This window comes from Helianthus annuus, chromosome 8 (genome assembly GCF_002127325.2).
Source record: "Helianthus annuus cultivar XRQ/B chromosome 8, HanXRQr2.0-SUNRISE, whole genome shotgun sequence".
Classification (NCBI taxonomy): domain Eukaryota; kingdom Viridiplantae; phylum Streptophyta; class Magnoliopsida; order Asterales; family Asteraceae; genus Helianthus; species Helianthus annuus.
Window position 1 is genome coordinate 108,804,078 of NC_035440.2, and position 22,755 is coordinate 108,826,832.

General features: G+C 37.0%; 2 protein-coding genes and 1 long non-coding RNA gene across 4 annotated transcripts; 1 reads left to right on the forward strand and 2 right to left on the reverse strand.

Annotated features, from left to right (window-relative positions):
• Nucleotides 1-12,406: 12,406 nt before the first annotated feature.
• Nucleotides 12,407-14,265, reverse strand: LOC110873628. The gene is made up of 2 exons (XR_004864102.1): nucleotides 14,124-14,265; nucleotides 12,407-14,044 (listed from the first exon to the last, which is right to left on the reverse strand). It is a non-coding gene; the product is annotated as an uncharacterized LOC110873628 (long non-coding RNA).
• LOC110873627 (formin-like protein 3) lies at nucleotides 12,816-19,498 on the forward strand. Of its 2 annotated transcripts, none has more exons than XM_035975867.1 (6): nucleotides 12,816-13,013; nucleotides 13,981-14,353; nucleotides 14,446-15,211; nucleotides 17,445-17,662; nucleotides 17,735-17,970; nucleotides 18,385-19,498. In XM_035975867.1, the coding sequence occupies exons 1-6, from the start codon at nucleotides 12,843-12,845 to the stop codon at nucleotides 19,327-19,329; spliced, it is 2,709 nt and encodes a 902-aa protein (XP_035831760.1). In that variant the 5' UTR covers nucleotides 12,816-12,842; the 3' UTR covers nucleotides 19,330-19,498. The 2 variants fall into 2 exon arrangements, with proteins under 2 accessions (XP_035831760.1, XP_021978281.1); XM_022122589.2 differs by having other exon boundaries at nucleotides 17,460-17,662.
• A 1,320-nt stretch (nucleotides 19,499-20,818) lies between these two features.
• On the reverse strand, nucleotides 20,819-21,559 carry LOC110873626 (histone H2A.6). The gene is made up of 2 exons (XM_022122588.2): nucleotides 21,306-21,559; nucleotides 20,819-21,182 (listed from the first exon to the last, which is right to left on the reverse strand). The coding sequence occupies exons 1-2, from the start codon at nucleotides 21,492-21,494 to the stop codon at nucleotides 20,970-20,972; spliced, it is 402 nt and encodes a 133-aa protein (XP_021978280.1). The 5' UTR covers nucleotides 21,495-21,559; the 3' UTR covers nucleotides 20,819-20,969.
• Between the last annotated feature and the right edge of the window lie 1,196 nt (nucleotides 21,560-22,755).

The window sequence follows — 22,755 nt, forward strand, 5'->3', positions numbered from 1 at the left end:
TTTCTCAAAAGTCGCTCAACCATTGACTTCCCTCATGCAGTAGGACAAGAAGTTTAATTGGGGAATCAAACAAGAAGAAGCATTTCAGTTGTTGAAGGACAAGCTTTGTAATGCACCGATCTTGTCGCTACCCGAAGGAACGGATGATTTCGTGGTATATTGTGATGCCTCGCGTCAAGGTTTGGGTTGTGTGTTAATGCAGCGACAAAAAGTTATAGCTTACGTGTCACGCCAATTGAAGGTTCATGAGAAGAATTATACCACGCATGACTTGGAATTAGGTGCAGTGGTATTTGCGTTAAAGATTTGGCGACATTATTTGTATGGTACGCGATGTACAATCTTCACTGATCATAAGAGTCTGCAACACATATTTGATCAGAAGGAGCTTAACATGAGACAAAGACGCTGGGTCGAACTGTTAAACGACTACGACTGCGAGATCAAGTATCATCCAGGGAAGGCGAATGTGGTCACCGATGCCCTAAGTCGAAAGGAAAGGATCAAGTCCATAAGGGTTAGGGCTCTAGAGATGATTATCCAGACAGATCTCTCATTGAGCATTCGTGCCGCGCAGAAAGAAGCTCTGAAGGAAAGGAATATTGAGGAGGAATATCTCCGTGGGATGGAGAAGCAGTTAGTGCCAAACGAGGAAGGGATGTATGTTTCATGAAACGAATTTGGGTTCCTATGTTTGGTGGATTGAGAAAGGGTATTTTCGATGAAGCTCACAAGTCACGGTACTCTATCCATCCAGGAGCGGATAAGATGTACCAAGATCTTAAGGATTTCTACTGGTGGCCTAGGATGAAAGGCGATGTTGCAGTTTATGTAAGTAAATGTTTAACGTGCGCCAAGGTAAAAGCCGAGTACCAGAAGCCTTCAGGTCTACTGCAGCAACCTGAAATACCCAAATGGAAATGGGAACAGATTTCAATGGATTTCATCACGAAGCTGCCAAGAACGACCAAAGGTCACGATACTATTTGGGTAATAGTAGACCGCCTAACGAAATCTGCGCATTTCCTGCCAATCAAAGAAAAAGATAATACGAGTAAACTTGCTGAGATATACATGAGAGAGATCGTTGCACGTCATGGAGTGCCTCTCTCAATCATCTCTGATAGATACGGAAGATTCGTGTCAAGGATTTGGCAATCCTTTCAAGAAGCATTTGGTTCTCAGTTGAATCTGAGTACAGCCTTTCACCCGCAGACAAACGGACAAAGTGAACGAACGATCCAGACATTAGAAGATATGTTGAGAGCTTGCGTAATGGATTTAGATGGAAGTTGGGATACTCACCTACCATTGGTCGAATTTTCATACAACAATAGTTATCACGCAAGTATTCAAGCCGCACCGTTCGAAGCTCTATACGGACGCAAATTTCGATCACCGATCTGTTGGGCTGACGCAGGTGATAGACAGTTAGTTGGTCTGGAAGTGGTCCAGGAAACCACAGACAAGATTACACAGATCCGATAACGCATCAAGGCGGCTCGCGATCGTCAAAAGTGTTATGCGGACCGAAGAAGGAAACCTCTGGAGTTCGAGGTAGGAAATATGGTATTATTGAAGGTTTCACCCTGGAAGGGTGTGGCACGCTTTGGAAAGCGTGGAAAGTTGAATCCGCGTTACATCGGTCCATTCAAGATTTTGAAGAGGGTTGGTTTAGTAGCATACAAGTTGGACTTACCTGCTGAACTTAACGGTGTTCATGATACATTCCATGTATCAAATCTGAAAAAGAGTCCAACTCAAGAGACCGTTGTCATTCCTGCCGATGAAGTTCATATTGACGACACGCTCCACTTGGTTGAAGAACCCGTTGAGATTACGGAGTGGAAGATAAACAAAACCCGCAGGAGTAGTGTCAAGCTCGTCAAAGTTCGATGGAATGCCAGACATGGTCTAGAATTCACATGGGAACGTGAGGATCGTATGAAAGAAAAATACCCTCATTTATTTCCCAAGACCCCTGCGACTAGAAGCAGAACTTAAAATTTTGGGACGAAATTTTCTTAACGGGGGAAGAATGTGACAACCCTCAAAAATCCAGGTATCCGTACAAATTAATTAATATTTTATTAGTGCTTAATTACTGTGCTTGATTACATTTATGATTAAACTGCTTTCTGATTTCTGATACCTTCATACTCATGCATCACATTTTATACCGTCACTCCATTTATTATACACAAACAATAGTGACAAACTTGATGCACAAAGCACAGTTAGCACAGTGAGCGGATAACCCAGTAAACATGCTGACGATGCCAGCATTAAACAGACATTGTTCTTGAGGCCAGAATGAGCCAGGAATAGATTACTACACTAGTAGGGAGTGTAGGGATGTGAGGACCATTAAACTGCATCACTAGGTGATAGTTATAGTGCCGGGAAGTGCCAAAAACATACTTTAAGTGCAAAATTCTGCACTAAATACAAAAATTCAGCTTTTAACAAAGCTAGTAAAGTGCAAAAACTTGGCAAAATAGTCGTAGACACTTTCCAAAGTGTTGGAAATTTAATGTGTCACTAAAAACAATATAAAAGACACTTTAAAGCTTTATTTAGCACTTTAACGAATCAACATCCAACCAAATAACCGAACTTTACCCGGAACATAAAAATATTGCCAAACACATTGTTTTTATTTTTCTGAGCTAGTTAGGGTCCCCGAACACCTAAACACCCTTTATATTAGATAACACACTAATACCCTAACTAAAATCCTAACTAAAACTAACTAGATAGTTACCATTCCATTACATCCCAACCCCATACCCCCCCCACCTTCGACGGTTACAAGTGTGGGACACCCCCACACTTCTTTTGAATATTTAATTTGTTGATTGTTGGACATTAAGGAACACTTTACATATTGGATAAACATGAAGTTTGGTTTATAAATAAGTCTAAGAGATCTTCATCTTCTTTCATTCAACAACACACCAAACAACTCCTTTCTCTCCTTCCTCCTCCACCACTTACGGCCGCCACCACCACACCACCCTACAACCACTATCAACCTCCTTTCAAGCCATTTTCATACACTCAAAGGTGCAAGAGGTTCAACAAACAAGCTTGGTGCACTCGGAAGTTCAAGGACCGCTCTAGTTTTCTTTTATCCACCACTTTTACGCCTTGTTTCTCCCCTAGCCTTGTGCTAGTAGTAAGTGCTCTAAAACATTATCTTGTTCTTGTATTTGGTGGTTAATAGATGATAGAATGATAAAAAGTTAAGAAACTCTAAAGAACATGAACAAGTCTTGAACATAAAGTGATAAAGGGTGGATAAAGAGAAGATATATGGGTAAATCATGTAAATCTTGTGTAGTTATGATTACTTGATGTTGTTTGTTTGTAGAAGTAGGATGGATCATCATCTAGACATGCTAGATCATGTTCAAGAACATGAACTAGTAAGATGTAAATGTTAGATATTTGAAGGATGATGAAACCATCCATAAATAAACCATGAACTTGAATAAATGTAATTTTTCTTGAAAAATAAGGTTACAAACTTGTAGATCTAAAGACCTACAAGTGGTTTTTCGAAAGAACCAAGTGAAAAATGCTAGTTTTGTTAAAACCCGGATCTTGTATGAACTAAAAGCATTTTTGGTACATAAACAAGTGTGTGAACACTTGTGCAACAAGTAAATTTAACAAAGAAATATTTTTGTAAAACATGACTAGAAGTTGTTAAACTCCAAATTCTTTAAAAATAAAGTTTGTAAGAAACTAAACTTATTTTTAAAGATAACAAGACCTACTAAACATGTTAGTGATTTACTACATATTTTTTTATAAACCTTCAAGTTCATGAGTTTATAATTTAGGCTTATTTTGTCAAGATTAAAGATTGTATGTTGTTGATTGATGATTGTTGATTGATTTTTACAAAAAGAAAATGATATGCTAAAAGCATGGACACCTCCATTTATAGAGGAAACTCTGGCGAAATTTTTCTAGAAATATAACACTTGGAATTATTTTTCTAACACGCATTTATAAATATATTTTTAACTTGGTTTTCAAAATAAACTTCGCCATGATTTTTATTTAAAAAATTACCAGGTATCGGAGGTGGATTTTCGTAAATAAAACTTGATAAATATATATTTAGAATCTTTATATTTAATAAAAGAACAAAGGTTGGGACACATGTCCCCTCCACATTCAATTGAAACACGTGTCAGCCTCTTATTTCATTTGCTATCGTGTTCATTAGTTAGACTATCCACGCCTCCGAGTTACTAAACCGGGTTTTTTTGTGTTCTATGTATTCTTCTAACCCTAATCATCTCTCCCCAGAGTTTCAGCCGTTTCTCTATCTTTCTTCTCTACTTTGTTCTTAATCAATTGTAAAATGTCTTCTCCTACATCAAAGATCTACTTTTTTTCCTTTCAACAGCTTCATCGCAATCTAATAGCTATTTGGAGGTTCGATTTCTGTTGATTGATTTCGATTTATTTGGGGTAAAATCATTGCAATCTTGTGTTCCACATATAAGATATTTTCTCTAGGGTTTCCACACGATGGATGTTCCAGATCTACCTAAATCGATGCCAGAGATATCGCCTCTGATTTTCCGCTGGTATGCTTTTCAATTGTTAGATAATTAGGTTAGAGTTTGGGACCTTTTGCTGGATTGATGTGGTGTTTGGTGAGGTGTTTTGTGAATTTTTGTGAGTTAAGGTTGTATGGTGTTTGAATCATTTTTTTTAATTAGTTATGGATAGATGGAAGTTTTTTATTTGAATATGAAGGTTTGTTATGGTAATTTTTTTTATTTTTGTGTATGATACTTTGTTTTAATTACCGGAAATAAGCAATTGCAATTGTAGTGTGATTTGTGTTGGTGTGATTTGAGGTGGTAATTTTTAAGGGAATATGTCTTTTTGTGGTTAACTGTTTGACTTTTTGATTTTGTTTTGAGTTTTGATAGGGAATTAGGGTTAGGTTAGGGTTTTAAAAGAACAAAAAAAAAAAAAACAGAAGATTCAAAGAATATGGATCTTCATTTTTTAATCAAGTGTTTCGAATTTCTTCATTTGCAGATTTCTTCAAAGCTGATTTCTAGCAAGTGATTGTCATGAGTGATTGTCAAATAACTGATTTCTAGCAAGTGATGTGAATTAGTGAAGCTTCTAGCTAGCAATCCGTGCTTGTGTTGAACACATGAGTGAACTTATGAGCTTGAAATGCATATCATGTCAATTTCTTTTTTATGAGAACTTAAATTTGAACTTCGATAGCTTAATTATAAGCCTATGAATATGTTAATGTAAGCTATATAGTTTTAAATATTGTAATCGTACGTTATTTGATTTTGATTGATACTTTAAAGTGTTTTGGATCCTTAATCGAGCTTGCTAGATTGAGTATACTTGTAACAGACTTTGTAGCCTTAATTATGAGTTCGTCTTGTGCAGATTGGAAGACGCCACTGGCTTAGCTTTTAGGTTTATTATTGGCAAAACTAGCGATGCATCAAAGATGGCGGAACTTAGGAAAGAGGTGGAGGAATATGACGACTTCTTGATGTTGGATATTGTTGAGGAGTATAGTAAGCTTCCATACAAAACGTTAGTGTCAATGAACAAAGGATATCAGTAACTGGTGCCCACTTACTGACAGTTTACTACTTTGTGTGTCTGTTTTAGGTTGGCATTTTTCAAAGCTGCGTATGCACTCTACGATTCTGAGTTTTACGTTCTCGCCCTGGCCGGCTTCTCAGCAACAGCCGCAATGCCAAGCCGGGTCCGGTTTGCGAGCCGTTTTACTTCGAAACCCTAGCAGCAAACGAGAATCCACGGGTACTGACGTTTTCTAGCCATATCAACTCAGAACTCCAATTGAGCCGGTTAAGAAACGAGGTATGTTTTAGCTTTTCACTACGGTTCTTTTTTTGTTAGTAATTTTGGATTTTAGTAAAATTGCTATTTGTGACTGTTTCCAGATCTGACTCTATTTTGTCATTTTTCATTTGGATGTATACAGGATGTTCAACAACACTCAGTTTGATATTAGAAGCCATGGGAGCTGAAATATGTAAATTTTCAGATTTTGAAATGGTTCAGATTTTGATGTTTGCAGTTGGAGAATATGTAAATTTTCGCTTAATTTAGGCGCTGATCATGTTTCATTATGTTTTCTCCCAGCACCTTAGGAGAGTAGGAGACTAAATATAGCGAACTTCACAATCTTGAAGTTGAAAGAAAGGCCAACAAAATGGTGATGCAGATGATGACATTAAAGGCCCTTTCCAAAGAAAATATGCATTGCACCAAACTCAGATTCCAGCAACCGAGAAACTAAGAAGATGACAACTTTGCATTCAGAACTTCATAAATGTCACAAACACTTCGCATAAATGAAAAATTTGACGGTTAATTTGTTTACATACAGGCATTGAGGATGAGAAAATACCACAATTTCTGGCTGTTATTGAAGAAATTGATGGTCAAATATGTGAACTTAACAACTTGGAAACATCTTTCTAATGTTGGTAATTTATGATGCAACATGTATCCATCATTGTGTTGATATATAGATATATAATTTCATCAATTCTGTACGAATTTATTATAGATTCATACATCATATTTATTCATATGTTTTAAATTTTATTTTTTGAACCCGTGTGTCACACGGGATATAAGCTAGTATATATTTTATAGTAAAACGCTTGTGTGATTATGTGATTATTTTGTGAACTAGATATATATTATTTTTAGGATAAAAATAATATAACTTGAAAATATCATGGAATATTAACTCCAAAATAATACTAACGCTCTCACAAAAATAAATATTTGAGCTACATAAGTATTGTTATAGTACGAAAACACTAAAACGTAACCTATGTAAATTTTGGAAAATACTCTCGTACGTATATTTTGATAAAGTATTATTTTGGAAAGAGTATGAAGTAAAATATAATATTTTTGGGAAAAATATATATATACTTTTTTTTGTGGAATTAAAGTATTTTTGACAAGTGATTAAAATATATTTTCAAGTGAGACTTAAAAATATATTTTCGGAATTATAAAGCATACATGTATTATTACCCCCATCCTTAGGAAGGAAATACGAATATAAAATAATTAAGAAGTGTGAATACGAAATAGTTACCTAACTATTTCTCCAAAAACGTTAAACCTTAAGCCAAGGCACGACTGCCCGTCTAATAGGAATTAGTACGTGTAGGTCGTCACGCAGCAGGTTGAGTTGGGATCGACTATTTCACGAGACGCACTTCTGTGAGTTCATGTCCCCCTTTTCTCTTTACTGTTTTCAGTTTTATACTTCGGGGGTGAAATACATGCGACAATTATTACAAACTTTTATTACATGGTATGGTTAGCGTAGGGAGGGTTTATACTACTAGATCATGTGAGGGGTGGGCAATAACACTTGAGGCCATTAATCCTCTTTGTTAGGACCGAGGGACACAAGAGTGATAGATCTATTTGGGTGTAGTGAGCCCACACCCGTGAGGCCGGGGAGACCCATAGAGGTGACTGTGTCTTACAGCCGAAGCCCGGTAACAAATTTGTTAGGTTTGAGTTTCCCTGCACTTCTCACACATACCAGTGGCTTTGCAACCCATTGGTGATCTCTTTTTTTCCTTATTGCTACATACCAGGGATTTTTATACATACTTTAAAGGTTTATTCATACTCACTTTTACATGAACTCGCTCAACTTTTTGTTGATTTTTCAAACTACATGTATTTCAGGAAATTAAGGGATCTGGCAAGGTATGCATTGTCGTCAAGCTGCGTAGGAAAAATGATGTCATCCGAGTTTAGGAAATGTGATCTTTGCCTGGACGGGTCACAAGTCTTAAACTGTGTTTTATTCATGTCTTTTGGTTGTGTCGTATGAACAATATTTTTATTATGTCATGTTGTAATTCGTTGCATGTGTCGACTTTTTAAACAATGTTGTTGTGTTAACTTTTTAAAACTTGTTGAATGGATGATCATCATGGTTTTATTTTCATACAACATTGTTGTGATTATGCTAATGTATTAAGAAGTCACACCAAATAAACTCACGCTTCCGCAAAGCCAGGGTGTGACAAAGGATTTGATGCACTTGTGAAAAATGTGGTATATTTTTGTGATAAAAATGAAATTGAAATGGTCGACATGGATGCCGAATACATTGACCCAAAATATAGAAAGAGAAAGACTAGCATCAGTAATCATCATTATTATGAGGTTGAAACCCAAATGATAATTTTAGTGCATTTGATGTTTCAAAGATACTAAGACTGGCCGAGATGTATCTGTATGACTTTGATTATGAAGAAAGAGATGATCTTATGAATGAGCTCGATATCTACATTAACAACATAAGAGGCGATAAAAGGTTTGCCAACGTGAAAGATATATCTAACATTGCAACAATGATGGTGGAAACAAATAAACATGTTGGATATTCTACCGGTTGTAACGACAAGTGTTGAGAGATGTTTTTCTACTATGAAGCATGTGAAGACAAATTTACAAAATCGGATGGATGATGAGTAGTTGACTGATGCTTGCATTTGTTATATTGAAAAAGAGTTCGTTGCAAAAAGTTGCGATTGAAGACGTTATGAACCGTTTTCAAATCATGAAAACACGTAGGGAGCAACTATAAAATATATTTTATTATATATATATATATATATATATATATAGGGTAGGGATCAAGAGTGAACCATATTTAAATTGTGAACAAAAACGAACAGATCCTGGCCGTTGGATGATGAGATCTTGATTATAGGATTTTTAAATTAATTAAAACAATAAACTGATATATAATAACCGAATAAGGGCATTGTTGTAATTTTTATTCTCTCAAATCACATTGTTTAAAATAAAGAAACCCTCGTTCTCTCTCTCCAAAAGAAAAAGAATCGACGTCCATATTTCAACTTCCAGCGAATTGTTCATCATCAACATTGTCCACAACGATTATTATTTCCGGCTACATATCAAGGTACAAATCTATGTTGTATTTCGGTTTTGTCTTGCTCTGTTGTAACCTATTGTGTGTATTCTAGATTTTGTTCCCCCCTTTTTCATGTAAAAGCTAGGGTTTAAGTTTATTATTTATATATAAAGCTTTCGTTGTTCAATAAAGTGTGTCTAAGATGATGGATTTACTTTTGATGTGTGGGTTTTGTGGTAGATTTTTCCCAATTTTGTCAAATTTGGTCTAATGTCAGGGTTCATTAAATTAGACACTGTGGTTGTGTTTTTGAAACTTTTATTAATGAAAAAATCAGGACCTGCTATTATACATGTGTGTGTATAAACACTTTGTAAATGGGATTTGTGTATGATAAGGCTTATACACAAAGCTAAACTCTGTTTTTACACATGTGTATGACTTGCTATTATGTGCGCGCACGTGTGTGTAAACACTTTTGTGTGGAAAGAGATTGGTCTTATGATGATAACTTGGTGAGATGGTTTATAGGGGAACATGCGTCATTATACGCATGTGTATAATGGAAATAAAATTACTAATACACATGTGTTTTGAATACCTGATTGTCGATGCATATGATGCCGTTCTAATGCTTGGTGTGTTTTTACACATGTGTATGACCTGCTATTATACGTTTGTGTATAAACACTTTATGTGGGAAGAGATTGGTATTATGATGACAGCTTGGTGATATGGTTTGTAGGGAAACATGCGTCATTATACACATGTGTATAATGGCAATAAAATAACATATACACATGTGTTTTGAGCAGTTGATTGTCGATGTATATGATGTAGTTCTAATGCTTCGTGTGTTTATACATTTAATCGCAAAGGAAGAGCGGGCTGTTTGGAACTATTTGTTTGAAGGAGCAGAGGAAAAATGGTAAGTGTTTATACAGTTAATTGCAATTCATATATGTATAACTAGGTTATAACCCCTTGTAATACACGGGTTGAATTTGTTACATTTTGTATACTTTCTATCAATGTAAGTATAGGAATGTAACTTTGAACAATTTTCTTTGTTTTGGTGAAGATCGTTAACTGATCATGAGAAAACGGAACGAGCTAAGGCGGAAGGTGAAAAAAAAGGAACAAATAGAGGTGCAAAGAAGAAGTAATAGATGTGAAATATATAGTGGTTTATTTTGTGATTTAAAATCCCTTATTTACTTATTTACATACCTGTAACATACATGTTCACATTGGTGTAGTGCCCCAATACAAAAAAATAAGTTTTGATTGGTTTACATTGTTAATAGAATGATGAATCAATTGAATGAGAAAGGAAACTGTCAATATTTAATTTTGATTGAATTCGGAATTCTTTTTTTTTTTTTGTATTATTTGATTAATAAATTGAATCACAAAAAAATAGGGATTAGTTACCATGTTGGTAACCGATTTTGATGAATTAATTAAATAAAAAACTAAGTTTATATGGGTAATGACAATCCTACCCCTATAATATTGAAAATAAATCAAAGGCTAGGATGTGTTCATTAAGTTCACAAATAAGGGTGTGGTTCACAAATGAACCTAACCCTATATATATATATATATATATATATATATATATATATATATATATATATATATATATATAGGGTTGGGCTATATAGAAAACTCTATCTATATAAAAAAACCCTAGAAAACCCAACCTCCCGACATTTTTTTTTTTGAAAAAAATAACACATGTAATATACATGTTTTTAAGACTTTTGGGCCAAAAAAATCAAAAAAGCGCCGAAGGGATAATTTAAAAAAAGAATTTCAGCAATTTTTGTCTTTTTTGCCTAACACATGTTAGGCACTGAAATTTGTTTATTTTTTTAAAAAAAATCTCTTCGGCGTTTTTTTGTTTTTTTTTTGGCCCAAAACACTCTAAAACATGTATATTACATGTGTAATTTTTTTCAAAAAAAAAAATGTCGCGAGGTTGGGTAAAAATGGGGGGAGATTTGGGTTTCCAGAGTTTTCTACCTAAATGAGGGTTTTCTGTCTAGCATTGTCATATATATATATATATATATATATATATATATATATATATATATATATATATATATATATATATATATATATAGGGTAGGGATCCTAAGAGAAGTCCACCCTATATGAGAAACTTGAGAAGCATTCTGGACCACACATTTTTCTAAGCCTTTCGTAATATACACATATGTATAGTTTAAAATTGACTATATACATATATGTATATTGAGTTATACACATATGTATATAGTCAATTTTAAACTATACATATGTGTATATTACGAAAGGCTTAGAAAAATGTGTGGTTCAGAATGCTTCAAGTTTCTCAACTAGCCTATCACTTCTCACATGATCCTTTTCCTATATATATATATATATATATATATATATATATATATATATATATATATATATATATATATATATATATATATATATATATATATATATATGTTATAAATGACTTTGTATTTTTATTTTATGTTATTTCAATGACATGACACTTTTATTATGATATTGATTTTTATTATGTAATTCGACCCGACCTGATCCGAAAATTTGGACTCCAAGTTATTACAAACCCGAATATCAAGAAAAAACGACACCATAGGAAAAATTTTCTGGCTCCGCCATTAGGTGTACTGTACACCACATCAACCTGATAAATAACACATGTAGTTGGATTAACAATACAATCATGTTCATTGAGCTCAAATATAATGATATCAAGCTAAGCTTGCTTTGGATTAGTTTTATGTGAAGAAAGGATAAGCGTTTACCGAAGCATAAAAAGCCCTATCGAAGAAGGAGGCGAATTGTGAAGTATATTAGCAAAATGCTTTGCAGTAATGTTAACTTGATTTTCTGGTTTAAAGTTTACAAGAGGAGCGTGAACACTTTGCATGACTATAAGCGATAAGCCGAAGAGAGAAATATCCTTGAAAGTCCACATGTCGTTGCCAACAATAAATCATGCAAGTGATTTTAGTACCCAACAAGATCGACTATATATACACCCTAGTGTAAGGCATTAGGTGGAGTAATCATCTTGGATTCTTGGGTAAATACTCGTTAGCAAGGCTAGTCAATGAACTCAACCTCGATGCTTACAAAAGCTTTTAGAACAATGACATAGTTTATCTTTGATAGCACCAGTGGCTTTAAAAAATTAACACACGTTTAGCGATGGTAGATTGTTAACAATTTGACCTCAATTGATCCACACTTTAGCCACCATGGACGACACATGACCGGTGGACGACAATATAGAGCAGAGAGACGAGGAAAACGATCATTTCACATCAACTTAACCATCACACATAACGTTAGTTAGTAAGAAACACATGATATTTATTTCAACTAAAATACGAACACTAGCCAAATGAAATTTAATTGTTTCTAAATTAATAACATAAAACTTAAACTTATTTATCAATCATATTAACGTACGATTGCAAATCATCACATAACTTCAAGAATTAAAAAAAATGCACACCAAAAACAAAATTGGGGAAAAAAACCATCGTATTCCGACCGTTAATTCACGTTTCCCCCGTCACCGGCCACCGGTTTCATAACTCCGGCCACCGTGGATCTCCGTCGTGTTTTATACAATCAATCTGAATCATAATTTATCCTTCAAATAGTCCACCAAACTGTTTGCTCGAGAATCTAATTAATCAAGAGTTTGATCATTATATATTGTTTAATTAAACAAATTGAGGACATTTTAGGTCCAATTTGAGGTTGGAAAACAAAGAATTTGAACCCTAATTCTCGATTATGATCTGGGGTGATGTTAATTTGGTTTGGTGTTTATTGTTGGTTGAAATGATTCGAATTGATGTTTCAAGAAAGAATGCGCGCCAAAGGGGTGATTATTATAATTGTGTCAGTTATTATTATTATTATAGTTTCCCCTTTGGTAGAGGCTGTAGATGCAGACAGAGATCACCAACAAGTAACTACTCTTGACAATCGAATCGATTCGGAGGAAACTATGGATGATGATACGGTATTACTCTCTTCACTTTGAGCTTCATTTGTGATCTGGATGATGCAATGTTTTGAATTTTGTTTTCTTGTTAATCTAGAAAAAGGTCTACCTTGTGCCCACCAGGTGTTTGTGAAAATGTCTGAATTGAATTGTTTGAAAACTACTAAAGGAACTACCAATTCTTGTATGATTATGTATTAGAGAAATGTGATATATAGTTAAATTATTGAGATGGAGATAGAGATTCTTAGAGTATTCACATCAGGTTCTCTATCCCCACACTATCTTTAAATTATAAGAGAAATCAGCTAAGTTACCATTCCGTCGGGATCCCTAAAATAAGTAAAATTTTAAAGTAGCTATAGTGATTCCTTAAGAGCATTCACATCAGATTCTCTATATTATCACTTTCTCAAAATTGTAGAAAAAAGTATGAGGTTTTCTTTCATTTGCACCCTCCATCATCATCATCTCTAAAATAGAGATAAGGTTTAGAGAACCTACATTAATTCTCTAATTATTGAGACTCGCTATTCATCTCTGATTATAATTTTGTGAGTGTATGAAACGAGAAAAACAATAAAATAAGTGTTTGTGAGTAAGATAGAAATAGAGATAAGAGAATCTGATGTGAGAGGTGGTAAAAAATAAACAAAATTAATAGAAAAATGTGTATTTTGGTTAAAACGTAGCGATAAAGATTAAGAACCTACTGGGAATGCTCTAAATGTAAAGATTCACTATTCGTTCCCTACATGACTATATCTATTCCCCATGGATTTTGTAAGTGGAAGAATGAAAAAATGTCATTAAAAAAAGAAGAAAATAGGTTTATTTAATTAAATTAGGATAGATATGGGAAATGAGGCGTGGGATAATTTTTAAAGGATGTGATAGAGAACCTGACCTGAATGCTCCATTAATATCAATATCTTGTGGTAAAATTTGCTGGTCATTGCGATCTGATCAAGTCGGTTGGGTGCAGGCAGAACTCTTTTGGGTGAAATGCGGAGCAGAGTTGGGTTATTCCATGGAAGATTTTCACGATCCTCATGTCAGGAAAACCATACTAGATTGCTTAAGAGATAAACGAATCATGTTATCGAAATCCAGAAAAGACAAACTTACAAGAAAGTGGTACATAGAGTATTTCGTATCTTTTCTACCCAAGCCCGGTGACACTTCTGTAAGACGTAGGTTGGCCGAAGGTGTTAGCTCAGGAACCGTCATCGTTGCTGTCGTCGTTACTGCAGTTGTCACACTTTGTGTTGCTGGCCTTCTTTTTTACTGTTACGTTAGAAATTTCGGTCTTGCTGGCACGCAAAACGATGAAAAGTCTCTTGTCAGGTCAACTAGTGGTACATGATAACATCAACTAGATGCTAGCTACTTTCATTCATATTTGTTTGGATTTTGGTTTTTTTAATACGGGTCGGGTTTAAACTTTCAGGTGATTCAAAGAAGTCCGAGGGTCAAAATGGGAACATAGAGGATCAATCAAACGGGCAGATGGATGCAAGAGTCAGTGTTGATTCTGGGCCCCATGTGAAGGCGGTTCTGGATCCTTCTGCACACCCTCCGGCCGGAAGGGTACAATCGTCTTTACGGCATACTCTGAAACCTAGAGCTGTAAGGGCAGAATCGTCTTTACGCCCTACCCGAAAGTTGGATATTTCTGTACGACATACTGGTGGAAAGACCGACTCTCCTGTTGGCGGGACAGAATCGTCTCCACTGCAACCACCGGCAAATGCAAGTTCTCCGGTTTCTTCTCCCGCCGCCGCCGCTGCTCCTCACTCTCCCGCCGCCACTGCTCCGTCAACTTTCTCTCCCATAGTTGCCCCGACTCCACCTGGACCTCCGTCTAACCATCCACCACCTCAAGGAGCAACTCCGCCACCTCAAAGAGAAGCCCCGCCACCTCAAAGAGAAGCCCCACCACCACCGCCGCCGCCTACTGGAGGACAACCTCCTCCACCGCCACCTATTGGAGGAGCAGGAGCACCGCCGCCGCCACCACCCAACCCTGGAGGTAATACAAGTGGGCCCCCACCACCGCCTCGACGGTTGGGTGCAAGCATCAGACCACCACGCCGTGCAGGTGCAGAGCCAGCTGATGCTTCTAAGGCTAAGTTAAAACCGTTCTTCTGGGATAAAGTTATGGCTAAACCCGATCAACAAATGGTTTGGGATAAGATCAAATCAGGATCATTTCAGTAAGTCGCTTACTTTTCACTTCAAAAAAAAAAAACTAGTAATTTTATTGTGAGTCGGTTTGGTTTGGTTCGTCACATTAGCAAGGTAAAAACACTAAAAGGTGAAATACCAAAACGAATAAAAGTAGAGGGACTAAACATGTATATCGCCAAAGTTAAAAGTAGACGGACCAAACATGTATAAAAGAAAAGGTAACTAATAAGTAGAAAATTTTCTCAAAAATAGAGGGACTAAACATGTATATTAGGAAGCTTAAAGTAGATGGACTAACATGGATAATAGCAAAGTTAAGGTTGTAAAAGTAAAACATAAAAAAAAAAAAAAAAACTTTAAGAGAAAAATGCCCGGATAGTTCCTGTGGTTTTGCATTTTTTCACCTATAGTCCCAAACTTTCTAAAATTACCTGAATAGTCCCCAACTTTTCATTTATTGTTCCCGGATAGTCCCTGGGTCTAACTTCAGTTTGTTTTCTCTGTTAAGTGGGTGTGAAATGACAAAAATACCCTTTCCTTTAAAAGGCCAAACCACAGGGACTATCCGGGCATCTTCTACATTTTTAGAGAAAAACCCCACCACCACACTTTCCGGCGAACTTTTCCGGCGAAATTAATTTACGGCGACTTTAAATCTTGAACGCGAGTTATTCCGGCACCGCCGCCTTTCCGGTGAACTGTTGAAGTGTTAATGGTTACCATAGGTGGGGGTGGTATCGCGTGGTGTGCCAGCGTCACTGTAACTTCCACCAGGAGTGTTGGCCCATCCTGAACCAGGAGTCGGTGCTTCATATGCTCTTGAACACTTCACAACCGTACAACACTTCTACATCACTGTACCACCAACACTTCACAACCGTACAACCTCTCCATCACCAATCCATACTTACACCTCCACTCGAACCACCTAAACTGTTGTACTCCGACCACCGTCGGCCGCCCAAACTACCGTCATCTTCAACAAACCACCGTCATCTTCAACCAACCACAGTACCACCGCCCCACCTCTACTAAACCCGACCACCACCTACCTCAGCTCCTACGACGTTTCTCCTCCACTGACCACCAACTCCGCCGTCGTTCACCATCACAGTCCAAAATCACCATCTTCCGTCACCCGCAATCATTAACCACCACCGGTAATTACCATAGCGCCAAAGAAAGAGTAGAAGATTGTTTTTGTTGTTGCAGTGTATTCAAAGGGGGGAGAGAGAGAGTCAAAGGAAGCAGCCGTTTGTTTGAATGAGAAAAAGTTAAAATAGCGGCTGAACTTTTCAAAGTTATTAAGGTTTCTTTGTGTGTTGACGGGTCACCAAGATTTCTTTTCAATATTTCATTTAGTGGGCCGGTGAGTTTGATTTTGAGTGGGCTACCACGCGATACCACCCCTACCTATATGGTAACCATTAACACTTCAACAGTTCACTGGAAAGGCGGCGGTGCCGGAATAACTCGCATTCAAGATTTAAAGTCGCCGGAAATTAATTTCGCCGGAAAAGTTCGCCGGAAAGTGTGGTGGTGGGGGTTTTTCTCTAAAAATGTAGAAGATGCCCGGATAGTCCCTGTGGTTTGGCCTTTTAAAGGAAACGGTATTTTTGTCATTTCACACCCACTTAACAGAGAAAACAAACTGAAGTTAGACCCAGGGACTATCCGGGAACAAAAAATGAAAAGTTGGGGACTATTCAGGTAATTTTAAAAAGTTGGGGACTATAGGTGAAAAAATGCGAAACCACAGGGACTATCCGGGCATTTTTCTCAAACTTTAATAAAGAAAAAATAGGTTGCCATGTGTTATGATTAGATATATGATGAATGGTGAGACAAATCAAGTTGTTTTTGAATATATATGTGTAAAATTTAGAGTAAAGTAAACGGATGGTCCTTGTGGTTTTTGTCAAAATTTTGGATTTGGTCCTTAGCTTTCCAAAAGTACACAGATGGTCCTTGTGGTTTGCACTTTGTAACGCATTTAGTCACCAGCTTTTTCCAAATGTACATGGATGGTCCATGTTGCACTTTGTAACGCATTTAGTCCCTTACTTGGACATGCTAAAACCTTTAGATTTGTTGGTTGGGGACTAACGCGTTACAAATTATAACCACGGGGACCATCCGTGTACTTTTGGAAAGCTAGGGACCAAATCCAAAATTTTGGTAAACCACAGGGATCATCCATCCATGTACTTTACTCTATAATTTAAATATCCTAATGTGAACTTTCTGAATATAAACAAGACTCTTAATGACCAGGTTCAACGAAGAAATGATCGAAAGTTTATTCGGTTATCAAGCACCCGGAAAAGAAAACGATCAAAACACGAAAACCGCTCCAGCAAAAGAATCACAATCACATTTCATTCAAATAATCAATCCAAAAAAAGCACAAAACTTGTCTATTCTTCTTAAAGCTTTAAATGTGACCACAGAAGAAGTTACCGCTGCACTTATAGAAGGTAGTTAGTTCATTCGTCTTTCCCGTATAGTTCGATAAACCACATTTCAAATTTGTTGCCGGTTTTCATCAGGAAACGAGCTTCCTATAGAAATAGTTCAAACTTTGCTCAAAATGGCACCGACCAGCGAAGAAGAACTGAAACTAAGGCTATACGGTGGGGATCTTAGCAGGCTTGGACCAGCAGAAAGATTTTTAAAAGCGCTTGTAGAAATACCGTATGCGTTTAAAAGGCTCGAATCGTTGTTGTTCATGTGCACGCTTCAAGATGAGGAAGCAAACATTAAAGAATCATTTGAAACTTTAGAGGTTAGACTTCACAGTTATTAGAGTTGTCAGTTTTAATCCGGTCAAACCACCGGTCAGTCATAACGGTCTTTTTAAAAAGAGTAAAATTCAATTTTCGTCCCTGAGGTTTTGCCAGTTTTTCGATTTTTGTTCAAAGGTTTGTTTTTCTACATCTGGATCCAAAAGGTTTGAGATCTTGTCATTTTCATCCGGCTCGTTAACTCCATATGCGGAAAAACCTTTGGACGAAAGTCACAAAATTGTCCAAAGTCTAAACCCCAGGGACGAAAATCGCATTTTACTTTTTTTTTTTTTAACTTATAATATAAACTCAGAACCGAGCTTGACCCGTTACCAGACCCACTCGTCTTGCCCCTCTACGGTTCTAGGCAAATGGCTGCTGATATTTACGTTTTCTTTAACCGAACTTTACAGGCTGCTTGTTTGGAACTCAAAAAAAGCCGATTATTCCTCAAACTACTGGAAGCTGTTTTAAAAACAGGGAACCGAATGAACGTTGGAACATTTCGCGGCAGTGCAAAAGCATTCAAACTCGACACACTCTTAAAACTCTCGGACGTCAAAGGAGTCGACGGGAAAACAACACTTTTACACTTCGTAGTTCAAGAAATCATGCGGGGCGAAGGCATACGAGCGTTCCGGGCCGCCAAAGAGGAAAACAAAAGCATATGCAGCACGGAAACCAAAGAAATACTGCTAGCAGCTTCTAGTGAAGAAGCAGATGAACATTACTGCAGGCTCGGGGTTGAGGTAGTTTCCGGTTTAAGCCGTGAGCTCGAGAATGTAACAAAAGCGGCAATCATCGATGCAGACGGGTTAACAAGTTCGGTTACGAAACTCAGCAACGGGCTCGTGAAAGCCCGCGAATCGTTAAACACGGATATGAAAAACTTGGAACAGCAATCGGAAGATGCGGAAGGTGACGAGTTCTGGCTTATTTTAACTGCTTTTGTCGAGACTGCGGAGAAGGAGATATCGTGGATGCTAGAACAAGAAAAGAGAATAATGGCTCTTGTGAAAAGCACGGCCGATTACTTCCATGGAAACTGCGGTAAAGACGAAGGGTTAAGATTGTTTTCGGTTGTACGCGATTTTTTACTCATTTTAGAAAAGGTTTGTAAAGAGATACAGGCGGCTCCTATCAAACCACCAAAGAAGAAAGATTCAGCCTCAGCCTCAGCCTCCACCGGTCTAAAAACCGATGATCAGCAACTCGATACAAGAGAACACAAACTAACACAAGCCACAAGCAGCGGTCCAGGGCCACCGCCACCACCATTGCCACCAAAAGCTACAAGCAGCGGTCCGGGGCCACCGCCACCACCATTGCCGCCAAAGACCACACGGACAGAGGGATAGCTATAGTTATTGTGAAGATAATGATTAGTAAAGAGGTTTGACTCCATCAAATTCTGGTTTTTAAAATGTGCGCATCAGAAGCGCAAAATGCGACATGATGTGGTCTAAACAGATAAGAGATTGAACAAATCTAATTAGAGATGATGAGAATATCTTATAATTGATTTTAGTGTTTAAAGGTTGACAGACAGAGGGATAGTTATAGATTTTGTGAAGATAACAATCAGTAAACAAGTTTGATTCAATCAAATTTTGGTTTAAAAATGTTGTCATAGAGCATTGAATGCATCCTTATCTTTATCCATATAATTTAACTAAAAAACATAATTCCACAAATATATAAAAAATTTAGTACATCTTTGAAAAACCTTCCATGTCTCATTCTTTGTCTCTGTCTCTTTCTTTTGTCTTATTATCCTTTTACTCTAAAAACAATTTCTACAATTTTTTTTGGAACGGGTTCGGGTCAAGACGAATCCATCTAAAAATTGTTCATTTTGGTTTGGGTTAGGACAGATCGATTAAAAAAACAACGGATTGCTAAAAATTAGTCATTAGAAACTTTTTAAGTACCAGGTTGGACTTTTAGGTCAAAGTACAACATTTCAAAATCAAACCTTACTCATCAACAAAACAGTTTATAACAGCCCCAAATATCATAAATAGTGTTCTTGCATATTAACACATAAATATACAACTTTGATTGAACATGAACATACCTGCAACTGAAAATAGACAACGTTGCGGACGCCAGACGGTACATGACACAAGTACACAACACATTAGGCAAATTAACTAAGCAAGGCTGGATAAGCTACTCCATAAATTTGTTGTGGATTTAAGAAGCTACAACTAATAACTTACAAGATTTATTCAGATTGTATCATGATATCATTACATGAAATCTACATCCTAAAGCATTGTTAGAACCTGAGATTTACAACTTACTCGTTCTCTGTATAAAGCAAATTAACTAAGCAACAGTAACCCCAATCCGTGTATCCACTAAATTAACCACCAAACTATGATGGGAATGCTCTCTCTTATGACCACATCTGTTGTCTAAACGAATCTCAATTGAGCAAATTTGGCTAACAAGTTAACAATGAAAAAAAACAGAGACTTTAATAATCCTATATTTGATACATTGGCTTGTGACACTCTAAACTAAGAACATGAGACTAGTGGGTGTAAACAAACCTAAAGGCTCGAGAGCTACTCATGATCAACTCAATTAAAAGCTCGAAAAAGCTGGTCTAACAAGCCCGAGCTCAAGCCTAAAAAACAAAACTCAAGCCAAGCTTTGGCTCATTTGGGCGATAATAAAACGAGCTCAAGCCGAGCTTTTAGCCTGTTTGAGATTGTTCATTAAATAGCTCGAGTTGAGCTCAAGCTTTGGGTTTTACCTACAAGCCAAGCTCAAGCACAAATAAGCAAAAACCCAAACCAAGAAGAGCTTCATAGAAACATGACGAGCCAAACCAAAATCTTGAACTTAACAAGGAACCCTTTTTTCATTAAACTCAACAGTATATAACATATAATAATCTAATTAAACCCCTATCTCTAACAACAACCACTAAACCACATCTTCAACACCCAAAAAAACCATAACAACAACCCCCAATTCCCAAACTTGTTTACTCATCATCAGCAGAAGTCTTTGAAGACCCAGCAGCCTTCTTGGGGAGCAAAAGGTTATGAATGTTGGGCATCACACCACCATTAGCAATGGTGACGTCACCAAGAAGCTTACTCAACTCCTCATCGTTTCTCACCGCCAATTGGATGTGTCTTGGTACAATTCTAGTCTTCTTGTTATCTCTCGCTGCGTTTCCCGCCAATTCAAGCACCTGCAGATCATCAATTTCAAAATTAGGAAGACAAAAAAAAACCCCTAATTTGAAGAAACCCTAGAAATTTCAATTGACCAGATGCAGGTGTAAAGTTTGAAATTTTTTATGAATGGAAGTTACCTCAGCGGCAAGATATTCAAGTACGGCAGCTAGGTAGACCGGAGCACCGGCACCAACACGCTCGGCGTACTTACCGGCTTTCAAAAACCGGGCGATACGACCGACCGGAAACTGAAGACCGGCTTTGCTGCTACGTGATGTGGCCTTCTTTGCGGCTCCGGAGCCTAGGGTTTTGCCTCTTCCTGCCATTGATGAAGCGTTGCGATTGAACGTTAACGGGTATGAAGGTGAAAGATAGATAGATCTGAATGATCAAGATTTTGAGTTTGTGTTTGTATTTATACTGGTTTGGGTAGTGGGATGGGAGCCAATAGGGATGGAGTGTGCGGATTGCGGATGGTGGCCGTTGGATGGGTTTGGATCTAAGGCTGAGATTTGGATGGTGGGTTACTAGTGATGTCATTTCTGAATCTTCTTTCCCTGTAAATAGTAAATAGTAAATAGTTGTTTTTTTTGTGTCAAATAGTGAATTGCAAGAATTGTCTTTTATCTTTATACCACTTTGCAAGAATTGTCCTTTATGTTTAAAATTGATGAGTTTTGTGTTTTATGTTTAAAAATCAAGCACGTTCTATCCTTTAGGGCTAACCCAGTTAGATTTTTTTGTTAAATCAGATCACACAAGGGTAATTTAGTCTTTTTACCTATATATATAAATATATTAATTAAAAATAAAACAATAATAAATTTAAGATATTAATATAATAGATATATTATATATAATATATGTGTATGTGTATGTGTATGTGTATGTGTATGTGTATGTGTATGTGTATGTGTATGTGTATGTGTATGTGTATGTGTATGTGTATGTGTATGTGTATGTGTATGTGTATGTGTATGTGTATGTGTATGTGTATGTATATGTATATGTATACAGCATATATAACAACCGTTCTCCCTCTCTCAGCATGTCCACCACAAACAACCGCCACCCACCACCCCCTCTCTACATTTGTTCTCCACCGCCCCACCACCCACCACACCACTCCCAACCACCACCCACCGCACCACCAACCATCACAAACAACCACCACTATCTACCCCATCTCTCCACATATGTTCTCCATCGCCCACCACACCACTTGTAACCACCACCCTTCGGCCTAGATCTATGGATGAGAAAAAAGGCGGCGGCCACCATCAGATCTGTAATTTAGTTATTTTAGATCAATTCTTTTCCTATCTTAAATCCCCACCTAGATCTACTCCCAATTTATACACACACAAAGTCACAAACAGTTCGTGCTCCTAATTAAGTTCATATAATCTCCAAATCTAGATTCAATCTCACCATTACCCAATCACCAATACCCGATTTTTTTAAATGGGGTATCACAAAACACCATCAAACATTTGACCTTTTTCATCTGGGGTTTGCACACAACTATCAAAGAAGGAGCTCATAAGAGAGGCCCTTCAACTCTACCCACTTCCGCCGCCGCCAACG

Excerpts from the sequence above, each read along its gene's own strand:
- LOC110873626 (XM_022122588.2), bottom strand. The coding sequence starts at position 21,494 with ATGGCAGGAAGAGGCAAAACCCTAGGCTCCGGAGCCGCAAAGAAGGCC. Across the intron at positions 21,183-21,305 it reads TTGAATATCTTGCCGCTGAG|GTGCTTGAATTGGCGGGAAA; the intron begins GTAACTTCCATT and ends GATGATCTGCAG.
- LOC110873627 (XM_035975867.1), top strand. The coding sequence starts at position 12,843 with ATGTTTCAAGAAAGAATGCGCGCCAAAGGGGTGATTATTATAATTGTG. Across the intron at positions 15,212-17,444 it reads ATCAAATCAGGATCATTTCA|ACTCTTAATGACCAGGTTCA; the intron begins GTAAGTCGCTTA and ends AATATAAACAAG. Across the intron at positions 17,971-18,384 it reads AATCATTTGAAACTTTAGAG|GCTGCTTGTTTGGAACTCAA; the intron begins GTTAGACTTCAC and ends CGAACTTTACAG.